Below are 26477 nucleotides of genomic sequence, written 5' to 3'. Positions count from 1 at the left end.
TTTTCTTTCCCCCCTTTCTCCAGTCATCTGGTCCAGCAATTTTAGTCCCTGGATGCAGGGGGCTCCAATCGAAAAGGAAGCAAAGTTGCTAAGCCTTCACTCAACAAGGCCGCTAAACCTTTGCCGCACTTCCGCATCCCAGTGACTCAGCGTTTCCAACAATCCAAGATGGACCCCAGGGGAGGTACCTAGCCTGACAGGAGACTTCCATATTTGTGGACAGTATGTGTCCTTGGCTGTGATTGGCCCTTGAGGGCATGCCAGGCGTGTGTCCTGCCTTACCTTTCTGCTGGCTGGCTCTGTTCCCTTGTGCACTGGACAGCCCCCTTTCTGTTTCTATAAAAGCTCTTTCCCTCCCAGCTGCAACCTGGGTGTTGAGTGATCTCCTGGCTCTGGTGTGATTCCTTTGCCGCCGACACTCGTCATCCAACTCGGCCCCAGAGCTCCACAGGCTGGCCCTGAGGCGCTGTATCGGACCTGCTGCCCTGTGAGGAGCAGCACCTGGAAACAAGTAGCTTGGTGCCAGCTATGATCTCAGGGTACATTGTTTGGTTGATCTATCAAATTATGTGACTGTGATCTTGATAACAGGCCATTTGTAGATTGTATATACTTGACTTTGGTTCTTTATACTCACCTCAGATTTTTCTACCAGATAATACAACACGATTCTAGATATTTTATTTTTCTTTCTATTTTTCAAGAAATGTGGAGGGGTACAGAGTAGGCATTTTGCTGAACAGCTCTGACTACTGCATTTTGGGTCCTTCAGGGAAATAGTACCTTAGCCAAACTAACCCCAAAGTGGAAAGTAAACACCCAGAGACAGCAGGGATGCTACTGTGGACAGTGGTTGAGCAGCATGTAGCCAAGATTTTTTTTGTAATGCTGCTGGGAGCACAACTTCATAGAGCCTTCAAAGTCCTGTTTGTTCTTTCATTGGCACTCTATATTCTGTTCTTCCCGAAGAAATTTTCTTCTAGTGCAGGTCTAAAATAGGTGACCCTAAAACTTAAAATGTCTATGGTAGCTTTTGAAAGAATCTCAAAACACTTTCTGATTCTTTTTTTTTGTCTGTGCCAGTGTTAAGACGTTGAACAGGCTTCAAATCTGCCAGTCTGCTTTATTGATCGATCCACATGTATACTTCTCCTGCATTACTGGTGCTTACAGTGAATTCCCACGGGCAACCTGTGGACAGTTTAAGTAATATTGAGATTTCAAAAATATTTTCAGATAATTTGGATAACTTAAACGACTGCTTTCTAATTCTATGAATTGTACTTTATATTTTTTTGGCACCAGAAACAATGCCTCAGTGAATATCTGAGGACTGAATATTCCCTGATCACTGTGTAAAACTAACCTGACAGCCGCTCAGACCTGAGAGTCAGTGTGCTGTCTTGGTTTGTCAGGAGTCTCACAAACCAGGTGCTAGGCTGTATATGTGTTACTTATATTTCTTATATATAATTTCATTTGAAGGACTGTGACATCCTTTGAGGTGCATAACTTGATTACTATAAAATATGTAGTATAAATTGTACATTATGTATAAGCCGAATTCCAGGAAAAAATAGACTTGTTGTTAAAGGCATTTCATGTTAACAGTGAATGTCATTGTTTCCTGTCTTCAAATTTGTGTCTATTTCTCCATATTCCTGTTAAGAAAAGCCCCGGTTTATGTTCAAACATCTACAATAGCAAGAAATCTCCATTCAAAAAAAACTGACATCGTGAAATAGACTAGTGTTGTGTAAGCCACCTAAGGTAGGTTCATAGCATGCTACATTCTGAACACTCAGAACATATTTCAATATGTGGTGGAGACTGAACTTTAAACATAAAACCGTGTTGACAACATACCTCAAAGATCAGTGCAGAATTTATTTTATTAAATTCTACTTATGAATAAAGTAATAAAGAAAGAAATAAAATGATTAATAAAGTAATCATATTTCTATAGTGTAAAAAAGTAAATTACTGATTATGTTAAGCAATGGCCAGGTGACCAATCTGTTGTAAAACAAATTATTTTTTTAACTAACAGTTGATTAACATTGAAGTTTACTTAATCATAAGTTAATATTTTCAATATTTTACTATTGGACTTGGTTGTGTATGTATGCATGGCAATTTCTGTAGTTGCTGAACTTCTCCGAAAGAAGAGAATGTAGGAAAAATAGCTGTGTATTATGGTCCACTTAGGTCACTCGTGTATTTCATAATTCATATATTCTTCATTGCATCACTGAATAATATCATGACAGCTGGATTGTATAGATGAGGAAAATTGGGCTTATAGCAAATAAGCAATTAGTTCAGAGATCATAACTAGACAGTGCATTTTATGCTGTTCAATATTTTTACCACTTTCTGTGTTGCTATCTTTGCAAATATTCCCTAATGCTCTTTATCATTATGACTGAAGTTTTTAATAGTATTTTCCAATACAGTTGATGTTGTCTGGAAAATGTTTTTTTTTTTTTTAATAACTAAACATTGACTTAACTTGCAATTATGCATAACATAGAAAACTTGCAAATTTAGTAATTTGTCATTTATTCACTTACATAACAAAAATCACTGAGTGCTCACCAACCACACGGTTTGTCTGAAAATTTCTTCTGGATTATCTCCTTTTATGGATATTTAGTTTCTTGATTGTATATAAAATATATGAAACTTTTGGTAAAAGCCATGACATATGCACAATGGAAATATACTTATGCAGGGTAGAAATATTATCCTTCCTTTACTAAATGTCATCACAAGCTTGACAAGCTATAAATTATTTTAAAAGGGTCTTTAAAATCAAAATGTACAAAGAAGATAAAAACAAATTTGCTAAGTGTTTTTCACAACATCACTCATTAACTGGTATTGTTCCTTTATTTTTTTTACTGAATAGATTCTACCTTCTTTGTTTTTTAATACAGGGCCAATTACCAGAGTTTAGTTCACACATTCATTGTTTGCTCACAAAAAACCAGAAAGCTGCAAACATACAAAGCTCAGCATTCAAGCTGTGTTTCTTAAATACATTTTCATTGGCTGGATATTTATTCTTAGATAATTCAGTAAATTTGACTAGATCATGTTAGAATAAATAAAGCTCACTGCATAAATGGGGCACGCATTTAGAAAAATACACAGAGAGCTTTTTAGTGCGAATAGGCTTTTATTGTCCAAACAATATAACCACCAATAATAAAATGTTAATTATCCTTAAACTATTTAAATATTTTATGATTACTAAAAATTTTGTAAAATGTAAGCTTTATTCTCATTGAAATATTCTGTGACAGATTTATAAAATGAGTATAACCATATAAAATAGAAAAAATATTTCTCTAAACTGTGCTGTGAACAACATAAAATTCTGTATGCCAACATGTGAGACATTTATAAGATGTACAGAGAAAAAGACACATGTATTTTGTGAAAAAAGATTTAGAAGTCCATGAGTGAAAGTGATCTTCAGATATTTATGGAAAGTATGTGTTATAAAAAAACTTAGGAATAAATATAAGAAATTTTCACAGAAATACAAACTGACTTTTTAATTCTATTTTTCTTGAACTTTTGTAGTACCCTTGCACTATAATATATTTAATTTTATAATGGTCTTGATGTTAACTTTTCATCTAAATTTATGTTTTCTTTTAGGTAGTTGCTCTTTTGTACATTATGCATACCGCCCTAGAATATATGGATATTCAGAGAAACATCTCAGAGTTCATTCTTCTTGGACTTTCTTATGATCATAATATACAAATGTTTTGTTTTGCACTTTTCTTATTCTGTTATATTGCAATCTTGGTGGGAAATCTTGTAATTCTTGTCTCCATTCTACGCAGCCCTCTTTTTCATGAACCAATGTACTATTTCCTTAGCCACTTATCTTCCATGGACATCTGCTACACCTCTAGTGTTACACCTAAAATGATTGGTGACCTACTAGGAGGGACAAAAACCATTTCCTATGGTGATTGCATGCTGCAGGTCTTTACCATGCACTTCTTTGGGGGTATTGAGATCTTCATTATTACTGTCATGGCATTTGATCGTTATGTTGCCATCTGCAAGCCTCTTCATTACATGATCATCATGAACAGAGCAAAATGCCATCTCCTAGTCCTGGCTGCTTGGGTTGGTGGAGCTGTCCATTCCTTTCCTCAATTATCTATGACAATCCAGTTACCTTTCTGCGGTCCTAATGAGATTGATCACTATTTTTGTGATATTTTTCCTTTGCTAAAAGTTGCTTGTACTGACACCTATATCACAGGAGTCCTTGTGGTTGCCAATTCAGGTCTGGTCTCCTTGGTTACCTTCGTTGTGTTATTTGTTTCTTATGTCATCATATTATTCACCTTAAGAAATCATTCAGCTGAGGGAAGACGCAAAGCCCTCTCCACTTGTGCATCTCATGTCACTGTGGTTGTCTTATTTTTTGGACCTTCAATATTTGTTTACTTGAGATCTCCAACCACTTCCTCCAAGGACAAAATTTTTGCTCTATTTTACACCATTGTTGCTCCTATGTTCAATCCCTTAATCTATACTTTAAGAAATGCTGAGATGAAAAATGTCATGAGAAGAGTTTGGTATAACATGTTATTTTCCAAGGAATGAAATGGATAAAACTTGGAACATTAAAGTTGTTAATACCAAATATTAATTCTACAATGCCACAATGAGTTGGAAAGTTAATTGCTGGAATATTTAGGTAAAGTAAGTAGGGTTACCTTGTTAAAAAGAAAAGTATCAGGAGGGCTAAAGACAGTAACACAATGTGACATTGTGCAGTGAGTTATCAGGCAAACAAATTAGCAATAATGTTATTTTAAAAGTCAGTGACTGGGACCAGGCCATGAGTGACAGATGGTCTTTGGTTCTATGGTTGAGAGGAGGTTGAATTCTATCATTGTAATACAATATTCAAATTTATGAAAAGATTTTCACAGATATTTACTCCACTGGCAATGAGAAGTCAGTGATGCAACAAATAAATCAATATTGTAGAATTTATTTTAAAATGATTTGTAGTGTCAACTCTTTTGTCTTCCTATAGGGAAAAATAACAAATGGTGAACACGAAGTGAAAATAAAAACTGAGAATGCAGAAAGTAATGGATAGTCCACCTGTTGGCCCTAGTTTTAAAGTAAATTTTTTCCTAAAAGTTAAAGAGATTGCATTTTAAAATACAAGTGAGAGTGGTCTTTGGCCTAGTGATAAACATGCCAGCCATTGTAGGAATTTGAGAAATGAGGTAGAGGTTGGGATCTTGTTGTCTCTCTTCTTTCTGTAATTTTCTATGTGTGTGTCTCACATAAACATGGATTAAAAAATAAATTAAAACAATTGGAGTCCTACTTTGATTTGCCTAAAATTAAAGGACTGATGGAACACAATAAAGATGCATTCATAAACAAAGAAACTGTCTGATAACATAAGGAAAAATGTAAAACAGCAATATGATATAGTCTAAACACCAACCAATCGAGCAACTAACAAGTATACTGGCTCAATAGATAAAGCAAATCATCTTCAACTACATTGAAGAAGAAACTTGTGAGAAAGGTGTTCAAGAAAACCCATTAAGATTGTATAAAATGTCTTTTCTTTTTGCCTTGTTAATAGGATTGAAAGGTGTCTCTTATTGGACACAGCACATTTAATAAGACACAATGGACTGGCTAATAGGCTTATATGAAAATAAAGATAATTTAAAAATGGAAAGAGTTGTTGTCTAGGTAATGTATTACACTTTGAATCTTTCTGCATGCACTGTACAAAGAAGAAAAAGAGCAGGAAAAATCATGCAGCAATTTTAACTAGTGAAGAAAAAAATATTGTCAAATTTAAATTTCTCTTCTAAAAAAATGACAATTGACCAAGGTTGGAAGTGTGAAGAAAATCACCAATTATATTACTGAGGAAACTTCATTTCCTTGTTTATAGAAGAGAGAAGTTATTCCCACTGGAACGGGGCGTATTACATGTGGCACATCTGTTTGTCTCAAAAAATTAAAAGTTTTTCTAACAACAATTTAAGCACAATGCCTCCTTTTTATTTGATTGTTTATATGATATACGTGTGTCTAGAATAATCCTTATGCTCCTTGTTTCTTAAGAATAAAATGAGGAGCCAGCGCTGTGGTGCAGTAGGTTAGTCTGCGGCACTGGCATTCCATATGGGTTCTAGTCCCAGCTGCTTCTCTTCCGTTCCAGCTCTCTGCTGTGGCCTGGGAAAGTAGTAGAAGATGGCCCAGGTCCTTGGGCCCCTACGTGAGAGACCTGGAGGAAGCTCTTGGCTCCTGGCTTCAGATCGGCTCAGCTCCAGCCATTGTAGCCATTTGAGGGGTGAACAGGAAGATGTTTCTCTTTGTCTCTCCCTCTTTCTGTCTGTAACTCTACCTCTCAAATAAATACATAAAATCTTTAAAAAAAAAAAAAAAGAATAAAATGAGTGATGACTGAAAGGCCAGAAATTTAACTTGAATCCAAGCCCAGATTTTTTTTTTTTTGGGGGGGGGGTGGTGGGGAAGGGAAAGAAATGAAATCCAACTGACTTGCAGCTTACTGTAATGACTTTTTCTATTTTTTTTTTTCCTTCATGGAGGGGACACTACCATTCTAGTTATTACTGAATCTCATTTTTTACAAACCCCTTCAACCAGTTTCAATTCTGTCTTGGTGCCCACTTGGCATGCATCGCTCTCGGTCTAGTCACCTGTCTTTTGTCAGCAGAGTGCATGCATTTGCTTCACACAGTTCCTTGCCTGAATTCGTCATTTTCCATTGTCAGGGAGAGAGCCAGAGACAACATAAAATCAGCAGTATTTTTGCTTAGTAATATGAATCTCTCTGTTAATGTTTTACCTCTTGATATATTGCAAAAACCTATGAACTTTTATTTATTAATTCATCCACTGATGGACACTTCCATTGCTTCCATATTCTGGCTATTATAGGTAGAGCTGCAATAACCATGGGCATGCAGACATCTCTCCAACATACAGGTTTCATTTTCTATAAGTATACGCTCAGATGTCAGATTGCTGGATCACATGTTAGTTCTAGTTAATGTTTTTTAAAACTGAGGAGCCAGTGCTCTGGCGCAGCAGATAAAGCCGCCACCTGCAGTGCCCATCCCATATGGGTGGAGGTTCCAGTCCCTGCTGCTCCACTTCTGATCCAGCTTTCTGCTATGGCCTGGGAAAGCAGTACAACATGGCCCAAGCCTTGGGCCCCTGCATCTACATGAGAAGACCCGGAGGAAGCTCCCGGCTCCTGGCTTCGGATTGGTGCAGCTCTGGCCATTGTGGCCAACTGGGGAGTGAACCAGCAGATAGAAGACATCTCTCTCTCTTCCTCTCCTTCTCTCTGTGTAACTCTGACTTTCAAATAAATATTAAAAAAAAAAAGCTGAAACACACATGCATGGAGAGAGAGAGATTGAGAGAGAGAGAGAGACTTAAAATCCATTTGTTCACTCTCCAAATGGCCACAATAGCTGCAGGATCTGGAAATGCAACCCAGGTCTTTCCCCATGTGACTGGCAGTATCCAATCACTAGAGTCGTTACTATAAACCTCTTTGCATTAGAAGGAAGCTGGATCCAGGTGTTAGAGCCAGAAATTGAACCCACACTCTGTGATGTAGGATATGGGCTTTTCTTAAAAAAGATTTCTTTATTTGAAAGACAGAGTTACAGAGAAGTAGAGGGAGAGACATCGGCTGGTTCACTCCACAAATGGCTGCAACAGCCAGAGCTGTTGATCCAAAGGCAGAAGCCAGGAGCTTCTTCCAGGTCTCCCATGCAGGTGCTGGGGCCCAAGGACATTGGCTAACTTCTACTGCTTTCCCAGGACATAGCAGAGAGCTAGATCAGAAGTGGGGCAGCCAAATCTCAAACTGGTGCCCATATGGGATGCTGGCACTGAAGGCAGTGGCTTTACTTGCTACAACATAGCTCTGGCCTTGCATATGGGCATCTTAACTATTAAGTAAATGCTCACCTCTTATTTTTAATTTTTTTAGGAATATCTATCCTGTTTTAGATAAACTAATTTACATTCCCAACAACTGTGGGCAATTGTTTCCTTTTGTCCACAGGTTGGCCAATAGGTATTTTTTCTCTTTTGATAGTAGCCATTTGAATAGGTATGAGATGATATCACATTTTAGTTTTGATTTCCATTTCCTTGTTGATTGATGTTGAGCACTTTTTTCATATACCTGCAGGCTATATTTACATATTCTTTTGGAAAAAAAAGTGTTCAAGTATTTTGCCAGGTTATCTGTTTTCTTAGTATTAAGCTTTTGGAATTATATGTTTTGAATATTAATATCTCATTACATAGATGTTTGCAAATATTTCCTCTCCACTCAAAGATTGTTGTCTTCCCTCTGCTGCTTTTTAAAAATATACAATATTATTTGTTTGCTTTTACTTTTGCTGGTTGATTTGGGAATTATATAACAAAAACTCATTACCCAGAAGATTCAGATTTTTACTAGATCATACTGAAAAAAGGAAATTTGAACCCAGTATAAGTGACATATATTTTAATATAAAAATTCTTAGTATTATGTAAACTATGTTTGTTGTTATCTGGATATTATTAAGAGTAATAATATATTTTATGGAATAAATCATAAAATACAATAAATTAATAACACAATTATTAGTTATTATACTAAGAAACTGAGAAACACAGAGAGAGAGGGGGAAAGAACACACTCCCATCTGTTGGTTCACTCCCCAAATGTCCACAATGGCTTCAGGATGTACAAATGCAACCAAGGTCTCCTTTGTGGGTGGCTGAACCCGATTACTAGAGCCATTACTATAACTTCTGAGGGTCTGCATTAGAAAGAAGCTGGGATCAGGAGCTGGAGCAAGGTATTGAATCAAAACCTTTCCTAAGAATAGGACAGAAGTGTAAGGAATATTCATATAATGGCCAAAGCAAACAAAACAAATGTAGACATACAGACTAATAGTTGTTGTGTAGCTATCATGAAAGTGAGATATTTGAGATAGAATTTCTAGATAAAGCAAAAGAAGATGTGGTAAACTGTGTTTATTTGTATCCTAATAGGGCACAATGATAAATTATCTCTAGGAAATAGAGAAGATATTGCATAATTACAATCATCCTGGCAATACTTTATAGAAAACTATAAAGTGGAGAAAGGATAAAGAGGATTCAAATAAAGTTCTTAAAAAGGAGAGGAGTTTGAAAATTATTCTTTTGACAAGTTACTAGTAAAAATATTGCATTATTTAGAATTCTTTTCTGAAAAATCATCACCTTTGCTTTGGTAAAGTCTAAATATTGCTGGGAAACATTTGAAAGAGAACTTTTTTCCTACCAATCTATACTTTATTGTATAGGATAAAGAAAAACACGTTCTGATTAAATTAGCTCATGGATTAAACAATCACTGGTCTTTGTTCAAAGATAAGCACTAATTTTTTTTTTTTCTAAAGCCAGCATTGTGTCATAGCAGGTAAAGCTGCCACCCTGCAATGTCACCATCCCATACGGATGACAGTTCGAGTCCCAGCTGCTCCACTTCTGATACAGCTCCCTGTTAATGGCCTGGGAAAAGTAGGGGATGATAGCCCTAGTGTTTCAACCCCTGCCAGAAAATGTTAATATCTTAAGACAATATAAACACTTTGACTGAAGCAAGATTTGGAGAGATATATAGCAAATATATAGGAAATATATTGATCATAGTAAATCTTTCAGAATTCTTTGATAATTGACGAACTTTCAACATGAGTCAATTTTCAGTATCATGATCTATGATCACAGTTTATCTTATACATTATCATTTCAATATTTTAGTTATTAAATATAGCACACTGAGAAAATTTACAGAACAATGAATAAATTTCACAAATAACTTCTTTCTATAACAAGAAATAGTATACCTATCCTTCCACAGTTAAATTTGCTTTGTCCCTAAAGGTAACCTGTATCCCATGGACATCACTTCCTTGACTTTGTAACTGTATATGCTCCAGTTTCTTCAGTCTTAGAATGCAGTTGGTAACAGCATCTTTATCATAGTTTTTTTAGAAATATATGTAAGAACATTCATACTGATTTTTGCTCATGTCTGACATCAAATATGTTTACTACACATTGCTATTAGTATAGCTCACAGAGCACAGGGGTAATAAGCACTAGCTTGAAATCCCTGAAAAAAGGGAAGTTTATTGAAAATTACATAACAGCAAAATTGCAGAATGTTCAACTGTACTCAGAAATTTTATTAAGAATTGTATGTATTCATACAGACAAGAAAGTTCTATATGTCTGTCATTTTCCAGAGAATTCACTATAAATGGAATTACCATACTTTTCCCCTAGAGAACATGACTGAAGATGCTACTTGGGAATCGGTGGATATCACTTCTTAACATAAGGACCAGACTGCAGTGCCATCCTCAGATAATAGAGATGGGAATGAGAAACTCCAATTGCTGAAGCAGCGTATTTCAGTAATTGCAATAATGAGGTTCAGTGATTGCAATAACTGGCTACAATGTTATTTTTTGTGAGGCATTTATAATAGAGCTGTAAAATTACTTATATGTTATTTCTGATAACCTTGGATGTAAAAGAATACTTAATGGTGAGTTGTTTATGTGGGTATGTGAAAATAACTTTGGGTATGTGGGTATGTGTAAATTAACTTTCAATAAGTAAACATTGTTTTGAGTGGAAATAAAAATAAATCATCTAGAATGTAATATTCACCAAAAATTTTAAATTGTTTTTGAAGCTTAAAATGCTCATGAATAATTAGACTCTAAATTTACTATGATTTGACTAGTTCTTGCAACCAAATTGTCCTGCTTTCAAACTGTTTTCCATGAGATACCCCTGTACTCAATTTGATTTGATGATGTGAGAGGTGGCAGGAGTTACTAAAATGCTATGAATTTTATATTTGTTTATGCATATGTTGGAGAAAATAGAAAGTGAAAATTCAGTAGCCCTCATTGTGAGGGAAATAATTTAAGTATTTAAGGACTGACTGTGTATCTTCAAAGAAATGAGTACAGAAGAGATTATAAAGGAAAACAATAGACCTAAAATAATGAAAATGAATTATTTTTTTCTCACCATTATCCACATAAATATGTGATATTTGTTGACTTTTTAACTCCGGTGTTAAGAAAGCATAGGAAATAGCAGCTAATTTTTAATCAGGCTGTACTGTAAGTTTTTTTTTTTTTTTTTTTTTTTTTTTTTTTTTTTTTTTGACAGGCAGAGTGGACAGTGAGAGAGAGAGACAGAGAGAAAGGTCTTCCTTTGCCGTTGGTTCACCCTCTAATGGCCGCTGCAGCGGCGAGCTGTGGCTGGCGCACGGCGCTGATCCGATGGCAGGAGCCAGGTACTTCTCCTGGTCTCCCATGGGGTGCAGGGCCCAAGCACTTGGGCCATCCTCCACTGCACTCCCTGGCCACAGCAGAGAGCTGGCCTGGAAGAGGGGCAACCGGGACAGAATCCGGTGCCCCGACCAGGACCAGAACCCGGTGTGCTGGCGCCGCAAGGCGGAGGATTAGCCTACTGAGCCGCGGCGCCGGCCTTGTAAGTTCTATAGACAGAATATTGTTGGGTTAAGAGAGCACTACATTCTGGGAGGATCTGGTTGTCTGTTGAGAAAAATAAGAACAAATTGACAGGATAATATGATCTAATTTATTGGAAGACTGCACCTGAAAATAAAGGCATGCTATTTAACTCCAGGGAGATAGTAAAACTGACAAGGAGAAAGAAAATTGCATTCTTAAAAGGACATCACAGGGAAAGGAAATGCTTTTCAGGTACCTGAGGCTAGTCCACTCATTTTACAGGAAGGAGGTGAATAGGCATAGATGGTTCTCAGGAGGGGCAGCTAAGGCTTGAACTCAAATTTCTCTTTCCTACCTGTTTTTGTCTTATATAACCAATAGTTGAGAATGCAAAATCACAATCTATTTAGAGATAATAAAAGATATACCGCTTCAAATTTTTTACTTTCTAGAGCTGGCTTATATGTGTAAGAATTCTGAAACAATTTGATTTGTGGTTTATAATAAGAACTTCGGCCTCATTTATAGTTCCATGATTCCATTTACATATTTCCCATTTGAATGTGATTTGAGAAAATGAAGGAAGGGGATGAAATTCAGGGAATTCTTTGGGTTTTGCCTGGCAGAACAAACATCTACACAGACTTCAGGTTTTAGAGACACAGTTAATGCTCCATTTATGCTATTGCTTTAGCTTTGATCCTTTTGACAGGACATGCCTTGAGATGGTTGTTAGCTTAAATTTTAAACCCTAGCTTGGTATGCAATAGATAGGCTACCATGTACAAGTTTCTTAACCTCTGTAAACCTAAAGTGATTTTTATTATTTTCTGTGGTGCATGAATATTAGCCCAACGATACTTCCTGAGATTTTATCAAGTTATGTTTCTCATCTGTTATGAAGGCTGAGCCTCAGCACCAATCTCTATTTTCCTACATTTCAAGTGAAAAAAGAGCTTTTTAAAAGAATGAATGAATTTGCAAAGAACACATCTAAGGTTAGTGGCAGAATTAAGACATTTCACTGGGATTTCCTACAAATTTTAAACAATGATTAAATAATGATCAGCTGTAGCCTGATGAACCAAAACAATTAGGGATTCAAGTCATGTGCAAGTTTTACTTTCAGTGAGCTCATATTAAATGAAAAAATGTGGATATATTAGCTTTGAACACCATATTTTGAGCTTTTCTTCACTTAGAGGCTTAATTTCAAGTAGAGTTTTAATAAACTTCTTGAAAGAATGAGCAGTACATTTTAAGTCATACACATATGAATTTATCAATGAAAATAATTCAACCCCTAGTGAATTAAATAGTATTTTATTTAAATATAATAAATACTCTTTCTTCATAATGGCAGACTACTGTTATAGTTTGATATAGGGAAGTTCAGAATTAGTTTCTTAAAACTTTATCTCAATCTAAGTTTACTTCTTAAAATTCTTCTATGGGCATGAGTGTGTGTTATAAAATTCAGTCTGTATTATAATGCAGTTATTCATTAAGTGAGTAACAATGTTAATTTAATCCATCGTATGATACAATCTGGAGGCAATTTGAGTACAGTTTAATTTAGAAACCAACTATGAGATTAGGGCTGAAAGTGTATACTATGAAATGGTCAGCATTCTGAGGATGTCTCAGAAAAAATAATAATAAAATTAGACTTAAAAGTATTTTTAAAAGTTGGAATACATTGTTAATAATTCACTATTTTAGCATCATCCAGGACTCTGACAGCCTCATTTCAGATATGATCACCACTACTGTAATGTAATCAAGTCCTACTTATTTGGTATCATGTTTACTACATGAAAGGTGATCCACACTGTCATGATATTTTTTTGACTTGAAGTTAAATTTGCACACGAATGAATGGAAGGAGGAAAACAGAAAGGTGGATTAAGAGATGTTTCGCTCAAAATACTTTTAAAATTTTATAATGTTATTTTATTTCCTCAGAGCAAAGTTTAAAGATTTTTCCTATTATTTAAAATATGAAATGTACTATAAAGTTGCCTAAAATTTACAAAGAAACTTCATGTTAGAAATCTACTTGCACTCTACTTATAATCAAACAAATGGCATTAGTGACACTAAAGGTGGGGATGTATTATGGTCCTATGTAAATAACAAAAACTACAATTCCAACTGGTCTCCTATAAACACATTTTCTTATGGATTTGTCACCATCTGAATAATTTATGGGTTTGATTAAAATTCTTGTATTGCCAAATATAGAAAAAGTAAATACATATTCCTTTATAATAAAGTTAAAGGCAATTTCATTTGCCTTTAAGGGTAAACCTTTGGTACTCCCTTTTTTTCACTCTTCTTTTAAACATTTTTATTGCTTTTTATACTTTCCATTTGAGGGACATAAGGACAGAGAGAAAGGCAGACAGCAGAGAGACAGAGCTTTCATCTGATGGTTTGCTTTGCAGATGCCCACACCATCTTAAGGCAGGATTGTAGCTGAAGCCAGGTGCTGTTATAGCAATCCAGATCTCCCACATGCCTAACAGTCGCCCCATTACATGAGTTATCACCAATGCCTCCCAGGGTCTGCATTGACAGGAAGATGGGAGTCAGCACCTGGAGCCTTGGATCAAACCTAGGCACTCTTGTTGGATTTTGGAATTTTAACTACTTGACTTTAACTGCTAGAGTTTGCTCCCACAGTCTTCTAAGAGAGCTAATCTCACATTTATTTGTAAATTCACTAAGTTTTGTTTTAATTTTATTAACTATAGGACTACAAGTCTTGTATTTCAAAATGTCAGCACAAATTTTGACCTGATCACTGAGAAAGCAGGTAAATAAGAAAGTAGCAACAAGAGCAACAAAATCAAAAGGTTTGCATCAGCTTCTTGAAGAAAGAAGCCTTCCATCTTAAAATATTTGCCTATGAATTTTCTCATTTTTATGCTACTGATCTAAAAATGGAGTTAATATCATGTATATTCCACTAGTAAAGACAGCATAAATTTTACACAATGAAAAAAAATCTATGTGAGTTATACTCTGTTCCTTAATAAATTTTGAGTTCCAGAGAGTAACAGAAATGTTTTTGGCAAAGATTTAATGTATAACATTTTTGGCTTTGGAAATACACATTTCCTAAAATAAAAATTTAATAATGTTGATGAAATAAAGATATTCTTGCCTCCTGAGATAGGAATTGATGACAATTTGCTGGAAGAATGAATGAAAATCACATAGTTTATGTTGACAGAGACTCTTGTTTGCAAGACATTTTATTGGAACTTCCAATTTTTATTCTCTGGGGCACTTGATTATGATAAATGAAATCCATTTAGTTCATAGAACGGAGTATCAGCACCACACTTCTCAACATTACAAATTATGTCATTTCAGGTGATTTATGTGTTCTGTCTACATCAGACCATGGAAAAAAGCAGCAACATCACTGTGTTTATTCTGTTGGGACTTTCACAAAACAGGAATATTGAAATCCTGTGCTTTGTATTATTTTTATTTTGTTACATAGGTATTTGGACTGGAAATGTGCTCATACTGATTTCTATCACATGCACTCAACTAATTGACCGACCCATGTATTATTTCCTCAATTACCTCTCACTCTCTGACCTTTGCTACACAACCACAGTGACGCCCAAACTAATGACTGACTTGCTGACAGACAGGAAGACCATTTCATATAATAATTGCATGCTACAGCTCTTTACCACTCATTTATTTGGAGGCATCGAGATCTTCATTCTCACAGGAATGGCCTATGACCGCTATGTGGCCATCTGCAAGCCCCTGTACTACACCGTCATCATGAGCAGGCAACGATGCAACACAATCATCATAGCTTGTTGCACTGGAGGATTTGTGCACTCTGCCAGTCAGTTTCTCCTCACCATCTTCTTACCGTTCTGTGGCCCCAATGAGCTAGATCACTACTTCTGCGATGTGTATCCTTTGCTGAAATTGGCCTGTTCTAACACACGTATAATTGGCCTCTTAGTCATTGCTAATTCAGGGCTAATTGCTTTAGTGACCTTCGTTGTTTTGATGTTGTCTTATTTTATAATACTGTACACCATCAGGGCATACACTGTAGAGAGCCGCAGCAAAGCTCTTTCCACTTGCAGTTCCCACATAACAGTTGTGGTCCTGTTTTTTGCACCAGCATTATTCATTTACATTAGACCAGCCATAACATTCCCAGAAGATAAAGTGTTTGCTCTTTTCTACACCATTGTTGCTCCCATGTTCAACCCTCTGATCTACACACTGCGGAATGTGGAGATGAAGAATGCCTTGAGGAAGGTGTGGTGTCATTAGACATGCCTGAAGACAAAGCAAGTTTTGTGATTAGTACTGCTCTTCATGACATGGTTTCATGAGGCCATAACTGTGGAAGAGACCTGTTCTCATCATCTTCTGCCCTAGTGGGTTAAGTCACTGCTGTGAACCTGCCTCATGGATGCCAGTTTTAGTCCCTGTTTCTCTACTTCCAATCCAGCTTCCTGACAATGTACTTGGGAAAGCAGCAGAAAATGGCCCAAACGCTTGGGCCCTTGCACACATGTGGGAGACCCGGAAGAAGCAAAAGGCTCCTGACTTTTTCCTGGCAGAGCGTTGGCCACGGTAGCTATTTGGGGAGTGAACCAGCCAGCAGATGGAAGATATTTCTCCGTCTCTTTCCTTCTCTCTCTGTAACTCTTTCAAGTAAACAAAAATAAATAAATATTCAAAAAAAGATTTTATCTGGTATGTTTTCTGTGATAATATAGAATAATAAAAAGATAGAAATGAAATGGACTTCCTGTGCTATGACTGTCATTTGTAGCCTTTGCTTACACTCCTATGGAACTATGGTCTTCCTACATGCTACTTGTTGAATATTATGGTTAGTGGTGAATTAAGCCTGTGATTACAGTGCATTAAAATGATATCTTTACAAACTGATGAAAGAAAGAAAAGGGAGGGAGTGAGGGAGAGAGGTTGGAGCAGAGAGACAGGAAGTGAAGTGTGGTCATCTTCTTGGAAATGTACCTATTGAATGCACAAAACCTCTTTTTTATATATAGAAAAAGGAAAGGAAGGAGGGATGGAAGGGAGGGAGGAAGAAAGAGGTTAATGATTTCTTAAAAATAAAGAATAATATAGCATTGCATTAACAATAAAGTAATGTATGCATTTGCTGCCCACAGATGCTGAAAAGCTGAATCAAATATCACCTCCAATTTTTAAACTTTTATCAAAGTATAAATACAGAAAATTGTATTTATCATCCATATACAACTCATGAATGTTTGCAAACCAAGTGCTATTATGTAATAAGCAATCAGTTATGAGCAGAGTTAGCATACACTAGGAGTCTTTCACATTCTTCTTTAAAACTGATATTTTCAAAAAGGAACACAGCATGAAGCTCTAAATTCAATTAATTTTACTTGTTCTTACACTTTGTAGAGTAAGAATGATATAAATTATAATCTTTAGTTTCTGTCTTCCGAGTCACTTCTCATGAATTTTTAAAATTAATGTTTAGTACCTCATTGTGTTAACATATGATAATTAAACTATGCAATTTCCCATTTAGAGTTATGATATATAACATGCTTCAAAATTTTTGAGTATGCCTTCTATTGGTTCTGAATCATGCTTTGAAATTATGACAAATTTTTACAAAGTGTTTGTTAATAGGAATTGACGTTCTTTTCAAATGTATCACTGACATAAAATTTAAAAAATCAAGTTAAAAAGAATTATCAAAAAATTATAGTTAGTGAAATAAAAGCCATGGAAATATATGAAAAGTCCTGGTACTTTATTACTGTGGGGTAGGGAATATGTAAATTAGAGTAAAGTTGCCTGTCAATGATAGGCAAAATGAAGAGACCTCCTAGAACACTGGTTTTTGCAATGGAGCTTGGATAATCTCCCTGGGGTTTATCATCATGCTGTGTTATGTAGAGTAATATATAGGAGATCATCATCGGGAACTTTTTTCAAACAGGATCTTCACTGCAGCATACGTGGTAATTTTGTAGATGAGGTAAAATTGATGAATTCTGTATTTAGCTTCTAAGGAGGAATATGCTTCCGTGGGTTCATAAGAAGGGCATAGGGTATCAGAGTAAGAAGGTAACCTGTGAACTTTGCTAGCATCAAATCACTATGCACACATTCAAAGACAGACACATACAGATGAACAACACATTGCATAGAAAATAGTATCTTCCCAGCAGCTTCTGTCTTTGATATAATTAGAATCAATCTACTCACATAGAGAGTCAAAAAATGAATGATGGAATATTCAATTTTTTCCTCAAATCATGCAATCACATAATTAAAAATTACCGGAGGAAATTAGGTTGGAAAGAGCTATTGCAAAATGCAGAATGCTAGGACAGCATAACTTTCTTGCTGGAACTCAGGCATTCAGCTTCAAACTGAGAGTTACACCCTCAGCTTCCTCGCTCTGAGGCTTTTGGGTTTGGACTGAACCACATTGCTGGCATTGTAGGACTTCCAGCCTGCAGACAATCTGTCATGGGACATCTCAGCTACCAGATCACTTGAGCCAATTCCCCTAATAGATTCCCTTCTACCTATGTATACATATTATACCAATTTTGTCTCATATTGGGGATCCACACATATCATATTAATACATACACGTTGATCATACCATAAGCATATCCTATTGATTTTGTTTCTCTATAGAACACTAATACAATGGAAAATATTTAGAAAAAAATGCTGCAACTAAAGAAAGGATTTGCTCTTAGATCCATTGAAAATACATCTAATCAATAATAGCTTAAAACAGAGTGAGGCCAACACAAATTGAAATTAGCACATTAAAGGCTAAATGCAAACTATTGCCATTGAACTCTATATTATTTTCAAGGAAAGTGATTTGAGGAATGTCCAGTGCGGTTACACAAAAAAAAAAGATAATAAAAGTGGCTGACAGTTAACTACACCTACCCTCTCACTGAAAGGGTTATAGTGCCTACTTTTTGTAGAAATGGTTGATGCTCCAAGAAGGAATGTATGCAATTCAAGAACAAATTAGCAGTAAGAAAAGTCATAACCCTGTATATAAACCTAGACATTGTGTTAAAAATAACAGTGGTGTGGCTCTTGCTGCAAAGTGGAGTGAGCTACAACTTGCAGTGCCCTTGTCTCATATCAGAGTGTTTAAGACTGAGTTCCACCTACACTTCTTACACAGCTTCCTGCTCATGTAGGTCTGGGAAGCAGCAGATGATAGATCATATACTCGGGTCTCTGCCAATAAGCTTAAATTCTGGCTCTTGGCTTTGGCCTGGCTTTTTCAACCTAAGAGATTATTCTCATCAGATAGACTTCCTTACTCAGATTCCTAAGTCAATAACTGCATATTACTTATTGCATTAAATACATTATGTATAGTTTATCCAAAAGTTGTTTCAAGCATCACTTAAATTCTAAAATACAACTTGCAGAGTCAGGAAAAATGTGGAGTGACTTTCCCACGATTTTACAGCTAACCAACAAACTGTAGTGGCAAAGCATGGGCTCTCAATGATGTGCACTAACTAATATGCAGAACCTGTGAATATGGTTTGTAACATATAAAACAGAGATTGAGATCGCAAATGGAATCAGGTTTGCTAACCAGTTGACCTTACAGCAAAGATGTTAGTCTGCAACTACACTATGCAAGTGGTCCCAAAGTATTCACAATGGTCTTTTCTCTTTATTTCTTAGAGGGGTGAGAGGGGTGATGGATGATAGATAGAATGAGAGGGAGAGGAGGAGGGGGAGGGAGAAAAGGAGGAAGAGGGGGAGTGCGTACTCCCATATACCAGTTCACTATCAAAGTGCCTACAATAGTTGGTTGAGTCAGTGCTAAAGCCAGCAGCTGGTTCCACAAACCAGGTATCCTAGGTAGGTGGTAGGAGCCCAATTATTTGAATCTCCCAATGTTCAAAATATAAAAAGTTGAAGTCAAGCACTAGAGCCAAATATTGAACCCAGACTCTCTGATATGGGACACCAGTGTATCATCCGTTGAGCTAAACATGTTTGCACAAAGGTTCTTTAAAGAGGAAGAGTGAGACCGAAGAGGAGATCAGAGTCAGTGAGAGATATTTGAAGATGCTACGCTGTTGGCTTTGAAAATGGAGGAAAGAGGACACAGGATAGCAGGAAGCTTCTGGAATCTGGAAGAATCAAGGTTATGTGTCTAGAGGATTCAGATGTTCCAGTGCCTTGATGTTAGTTCAGTGAGGTAAGTTTTGAGCTTAACTCCATAGCTCAAAGGCAATGTATTTGTATTGATTTAAGCTAATACATTTTTGTTAACTCGTTACAGCAACAATAGGAAACTAATACAATAGCTTAGTCCTGTGGACTGTTTCCACAAAACCAAACACACTCCTTTGTGTCTTGCTCTTTATTTTTCACTTATTTCCCCTTTTAACTCATGAGCGTGAGAATATGAACAAAATGTCCTTGGCATTTTGGTTATTGTGTGAAAAAAAAGAAGTTAAGAGAGGATAAGAAGGAGGAACAAAAGTAAGCATAACAGGAAAGAAATAATAGGAATAGGGGAGAAAAATCAAGACTATCAGTGATCAAGGGTCAACTCCAATGATTTAGAGCAAGAATGTAAAGGAGGTATGGGTGTTTATGATGCTGGTCAAACACACATTTCTTGTTGGACTCCCTGGGTTTGATTCCTGCATCCAGGTCCTGACTCCTGCTTCCTGCTAATTCAGACCCTGGAATGCAGCAGTAAAGTTGCAAGTAATTGAGTTCCTGCCATTTACATGGGAGACATTGATTGGTTTCCCAGCTCCTGGCTTCAGCTCTGGACTAAACCCAATCAATGTGGGCTTCTGGGAGTGAACCAGTGGATGGGAACTCTCTATCTCTTTCTCTGTATTTCAAGGTAAATGAGAAAAGTAACATTTTTGGAAGAAGTAAATAATACAAGTCAATGCCACAAGTATAGGCTACAAATGAACCTTATTCCACCTCTGTTCAGAAGTCAGCAGAGTCCGGACCAGGAAGAAATGGAGCCCAACAGCAAATGAAAACTAACAGCAAAATTGAATCCTCTCTTTTCCATTCAAATAAAATTTAAAAAAAGAAAAAAAATCAAAATCCAATATTAACATAAAACATATTTATTATATATTAAATAAACAGTAGATTGTTATATTGAATCACATGAATTGGAAGAACAATTACTACCATTGTTGCATTTGTGGATTAAGCTTATAATTGGTAGGGTTTTACATCTAGCAATAATATTTATTTACTGTTCATTTGGTACTGAACATCAAAGATCAGTGTTAGGCTTGCAATTTGGCTTCACCTATGGAGGAAAACTTTAGGGAAAAGGTTTCCCCATGGTCATTATCATTTTGCATCATTCTGTATAAATAGACCTTATATGAAGTTAAGAAAGCAGCATTACTTGCCAAAGGATCTGTGAATGTAGGCTTTTGTTAAGTGAGAAAACCAGCAATAAAGTGTACTGATTTCCACCAGCCTTTGCATTTTGGGGGTTAGGGGTTCTGCGCTACTAATTCTTCACAAAGCAGTTCCTCAAGTGTCAGTGTTATTTGACTTTGAACACCTGCACTGAAATCATATCGAGAAAAGAGAGGACATAAAGCAATCTCAAGACCTGGTAATACTGGTGAGATCTCATTTCTTTTCAAATTGGTTCAAAATATACAAAAAGGAGAATTCAACTGAGGTTTTTGAGTTTAATTAATTTTATTCCATTTTTTACAGTGAACAAATGTCATCTATACATATTTAGGAGTATAGTGATAATTCCATTCCTGAGAACTGTGGTTTTTCTACATAATGCTTGTTGAATTCTTTATTTAATGGAGGATTAAACTTGTGATTATAAAGTAAATGGAAAGAATGTCATTGCAAAGATGATAATGACACTTATCTATACATGACCAGGAGGTAAAGTAACTTTGAATAAGAAAATAAGAAGGCAATGGTTTCAAAAGAAAGTGAGGCTTTATCCTACTTGAATACTCAGAAAGCAGGGTGGGGGATCCATCCTTGAGAGGTAGCTTGGTTTAAAGGGATATGATTCCTCTAGGATCCTGCAGTATGGATAGCAGAGAAACAGTTCCAAGTCTTGTCAAGGCTGTTTCTTCTAGATGGAAGTCAAAAAACTTCAATAACGATTGCCAAAAAGTGCTACACTTTGATCTCCCTTTAATTGCAAGTCTTTCTTAGTAGAGGATAATATACGTATGTGTGTGTTTGAGTATTGTGTGTATATATATATATATATATATATAATTATTCAGAAAAACCAAAGGGGAATGGACATTTAAAACAGGAAGTGTGCTTAAGTCTGCATTTGAATTATTAAATTACTATTACTGCTTTTATTAATGTCATCATTATTTTATAATGCCCAAGAGAAGGTATTCCTGTACTGACTACTTTAGCAATTCTAATACACACAGATGAAGAAACTTAGATGTGTAGTGCCCCCCAAAATGCTAGCCCATGGCACAATATTGCTGCAGAGAGCTAGCTACACTCACAGCTCAGCAGGAGCTCCAAGCATGAAGGTTAAGGCATCTTAGGAGGGTGGAGTCTCAGGTACGCAACCTGTAACTAGAGGAATCATTTCCATCCATGGTCTGATTTGAGGAAGAACCCTGAAAATATCTTGATTAAAACCATCCCATATACTTCTTTCCACCCAAACATACCAGTGACTCTACCACAGAACTTGGAATTTTAGCAATCAAGATTCATACATTTAGATAAATATCATATTCTTCATGAGCCCATTACAATATCAGTCAGTGATGATCTCTCCCTGAAATAGTGAATGTACACAATCTGGGAAAACACCACACAGCTTTCAAAACTTGAATAATCAGAAAGATGATAAAGGCAAGATTAAAAGGCAGAATGTTTCATTTTTTCCTTTATCTGTGTTTCAGTTACCAGAAAAAAAAAATGAATGTTTAAAATATCACAGGTAAGTAAATACTAGGGAAGCCTTGAGAAATTTGAGCTTGAAGATGGAGAAATCACCCAAGATGGCACTTCTCATGCTTTCAAATCAAACTGATCTTGAATTGCCTCCTGAAATTTATTCAGTATTTTATCTTCTTTTAGAACTGCCTTACTATCAAGGTCTTATGGCTATTTCGAGCCAGCAGAAGTGATTTAATATCATGGTAGAACTCACAACTGATATGATGGGTGATAGTAAAATTACAATTCTATTATTTTCTAAATAGGATAAAAGAAGTTCCATGAAGTTAAAGGACTCACCAAGAATTCCAGTATTATTATTTCAGACTCAGATTTGTATAATCTTTTGTCTTGTTTCTACTCTACCACATGACCTTTTGACTATAAGGCTAACCTGAGAGAGGTGTGGGGCATAAATTCATTTGTACAAAGATCTGAGTTTCATAAAAAGGAGAATTTGCAAATATTACGCAGTCTCCTTTACTTTGGTACTCATCTGTGAATTTGATGCTTGGTCATGGTAGTTTACGGGGCTTGTTTTCACTTCCAGCTCAAGAATACTTCAAAATATGTAATTGTTACCATATTTCCAAAAGTAGAAGTTGACTAAACAAGAACAAAGCGAATTTTAGAAGCAAGTGAATAAAACTTCATCAAAGGTAAGTGAAGACAGTCACTTGGTAACATGAGAATATTTACTCTATCTCTTTGGAGTTCACTTCCTCATCTGAAATGAGTGAAAGCAATTCTCTATTAAGGCAAAAAGACAAAAATAGGTTTACTTCAATTTCTTTAAGTATGCAAGTTAATCAGCAGTAATCACCTGTTATCCCATTATTAGTTATTGCTAACATCCATGGGTTATGAGTTAGAAATGGATGCTGTGAGTAATTTAAATGTTTCTTTCAGGTAATTTTAAGTGCCTCTTGGGAACTTGGCCTTGTGGACTCATTCCATGGAAAAAATAAACAATGTCAGTGAGTTCATTTTCTGGGGACTGTCTCAGGACCCAGAAGTTGAAGAAGTTTGTTTTGTGGTGTTTTCTTTCTTCTACACCATCATTCTACTGGGAAACCTCCTCATCATGATGACAGTTTGCCTGGGCCGCCTGCTCAAGTCTCCTATGTATTTCTTTCTCAACTACTTGTCTTTTGTGGATATTTGTTACTCTTCAGTTACTGCTCCCAAGATGATTGCTGACTTGTTAGCAGAGAAAAAAGCTATCTCCTATGTGGGGTGCATGTTGCAACTCTTTGGGGTGCATTTCTTTGGGTGCACTGAGATCTTCATTCTTACTGTGATGGCCTATGACCGTTATGTGGCTATCTGTAAACCACTGCACTACATGACCATCATGGACCGGGAGAGATGCAATAAAATGTTGCTGGGGACATGGGTGGGTGGGTTTGTACACTCCATTATTCAAGTGGCTCTGGTAGTGCAATTACCCTTTTGTGGACCCAATGAGATTGACCACTACTTTTGTGATGTCCACCCTGTGTTGAAGCTTGCCTGCACAGATACCTACACTGTTGGTGTTGTTGTGACAGCTAACAGTGGCACTATTGCTCTGGGAAGCTTTGTTATCTTGCTGATCTCCTATACCGTCATCCTGGTGTCCCTGAGAAAGCAGTCAGCAGAGGGCAGGCGCAAGGCTCTCTCTACCTGTGGCTCCCACATTGCTGTGGTCATCATCTTCTTTGGTCCCTGCACTTTTATGTATATGCGGCCTGACACCACCTTCTCAGAGGATAAGATGGTGGCTGTATTTTACACCATTATCACCCCCATGTTAAATCCCCTGATTTATACACTGAGAAATGCAGAAGTAAAGACTGCAATGAAGAAATTGTGGAGAAGAAGGATTTTCTTGGAAGCTAACAGGAAATAGTTTAAAATAATAATTTAAGCTGGATAACCTGATATTTTCTCAGCCTTGGTTGACTCATCTGTATGGTGAAGATAATAAAAAAAAAAACTAATAAGATTCATGAGAATTTCAGAGAACAGCATAGTCTAAGGCAGAAAGAGTATTATTTTCATTTTCACCTCAATATTTCTTTTTTTAATATTTATTTATTTACTTGAAAGGCAGAGTCACAGAGAAGCAGAGGCGAGAAAAAGAGAAAGAGAAAGAGAAAAAATTCCTCCACCCACTGGTTAACTCCTCTGATGGCTGCAAGGGCCAGAGCTGAGCCAATCTGGAGCCAGGATCTAGGAGCTTCCTCCGGGTCCCCGACAAGGGTGCAGGGGCCCAAGGCCTTGGGCCATCTTCTTCTGCTTTCTCAGGCTATTGCAGAGAGCTGGATTGGAAGTGGAGAAGCTGGGATTCGATCTGGCTGCCCCTACGGGATACCAGCACTGCAGGCTACAGTTTATCTGCTACACCACTGCGCCAGGCCCTCACCTTAATATTACATAAGGACTAAAAAAATCCTGAAATATATATGGCTGAGAAATCTTGGTAAATCAGAATCTCATCACATTCACTCAGCATTATTATGTTTCATCCTCCTCTTTTGCCATTTTCTTTAAAGATTAAGAGTTCACTACAGAGAACTTCAGATTATTTCTTGGAATTAGAACTCTGACTGGAACATATTGAGCCATCCACGTGTTTAAATCGTGCAAATGATAGAATACATGAAAAACAACTTTTCTGATCTCATGCATTGTGGTATAAGTCAACCAAACACAGTCGCAGTGAAAATGTAGCCTAGCAAGCTACAAATGGAAGCTGAGATGCATACAAATGTGAAAAAGATAAAACACAAGCTTAAAAGATAAATAATCGTTTTCATCCTCTAATCTTGGCAAAAGCTTTTCCTTAGTACACATTTTCTTTACCAAAACAATAAAGAAATTTGACTGATTAATTTCTCTATGCCCCTCCTTTCAATGGTAACATCCCATTAAAATCTTCTTGTTCTAGACAAACATTTCATTCCTCTATTAACTCAGTTTGTCTTGATGATACATTTTTCTTTCACCAGAAACCATATGTTTCTGTATTCTCTGACTGTATATAAACACATCAGTGATTGTGATTATGCCATGGTTTTGATGTCATCTCCAGAACTCAATTTATCCATATTCCTACATGTGTATTTAGGCATTAATCATGGTAAAATTTAATAGAATACCTCAAACTTGATATCTGATGCTGTTGCACCCATAGCATTAAAGACCTAAAAGTTAAAAAGCCAACAGACATCTGAATTAGAAGATGCAACTGCAGTATGAGTCCTGCCTTGAAACCCCAAACATCTGTGTTTATTGTCCTGCCTTAGGCATATGCTCCCTGGTCTCTACATGCCTTTGTTTGCTTTATTTTAAAATGAGGTACAAAGTGAAGATTTAAAAGCCTTGGAAGATGACTAGAATAATTCTAAGATTTTTTAAAAAATATAACAGAGCATATTCTAGGAGATTCTTATCAAGTGGGCCAATGCTAAGGATATACAAATTCTTAAACTTCTAATAATTTCCTCTGGTGTTTATAGAGTTCAAGGGCACACCTGGGAACTCAGGTTTGGAAACTGATACTAGATGAACCTTAATGATTTTATGACATAAACGTTTTCAAATTAATGGAAACAACTAGCTTTTAGAATAAATGTTCCATTTGTTCTGCTATCCAACATGAAGAAGCTACAGTTGAACTAAATTTAGAAAATAGAACAATGCATTAAAGTTGTCCATTGGAAATTTCGGCATATTATCTTTCTTCTATGACTTTGTGAAAGAGGCTTGACTCTCAGGGTCTACTGATGATATTGAAGGTCTAATGTAGCAGGTGACTGATTTCTTGGGACACAAAGATCAGGAAGTGTAACGTAAACTTAGCATTTAATT

At 36.3% G+C, this 26477-nt stretch overlaps 3 protein-coding genes across 3 annotated transcripts; all 3 read left to right on the top strand.

Moving 5' to 3' along the window:
* The first annotated feature begins 3711 nt into the window (after positions 1-3711).
* On the top strand, positions 3712-4638 carry LOC100337789 (olfactory receptor 4P4-like). Its single transcript, XM_070064388.1, has one exon. The coding sequence runs from the start codon at positions 3712-3714 to the stop codon at positions 4636-4638; it is 927 nt and encodes a 308-aa protein (XP_069920489.1).
* Positions 4639-15020: 10382 nt separating this feature from the next.
* LOC138846981 (olfactory receptor 4P4) lies at positions 15021-15929 on the top strand. Its single transcript, XM_070064386.1, has one exon. It carries the CDS (start codon positions 15021-15023, stop codon positions 15927-15929), a length of 909 nt encoding a protein of 302 aa, XP_069920487.1.
* Positions 15930-23562: 7633 nt separating this feature from the next.
* LOC138846980 (olfactory receptor 4S2) lies at positions 23563-24513 on the top strand. Its single transcript, XM_070064379.1, has one exon. The coding sequence runs from the start codon at positions 23578-23580 to the stop codon at positions 24511-24513; it is 936 nt and encodes a 311-aa protein (XP_069920480.1). The 5' UTR covers positions 23563-23577.
* Positions 24514-26477: the final 1964 nt, after the last annotated feature.

The sequence above is a fragment of the Oryctolagus cuniculus genome, chromosome 1 (genome assembly GCF_964237555.1).
Source record: "Oryctolagus cuniculus chromosome 1, mOryCun1.1, whole genome shotgun sequence".
Taxonomy (NCBI): domain Eukaryota; kingdom Metazoa; phylum Chordata; class Mammalia; order Lagomorpha; family Leporidae; genus Oryctolagus; species Oryctolagus cuniculus.
This window is presented reverse-complemented; position numbering and strand designations above follow the sequence as displayed.

Coding starts and splice junctions, on each gene's coding strand:
- LOC100337789 (XM_070064388.1), top strand. CDS start 3,712: ATGGATATTCAGAGAAACATCTCAGAGTTCATTCTTCTTGGACTTTCT.
- LOC138846981 (XM_070064386.1), top strand. CDS start 15,021: ATGGAAAAAAGCAGCAACATCACTGTGTTTATTCTGTTGGGACTTTCA.
- LOC138846980 (XM_070064379.1), top strand. CDS start 23,578: ATGGAAAAAATAAACAATGTCAGTGAGTTCATTTTCTGGGGACTGTCT.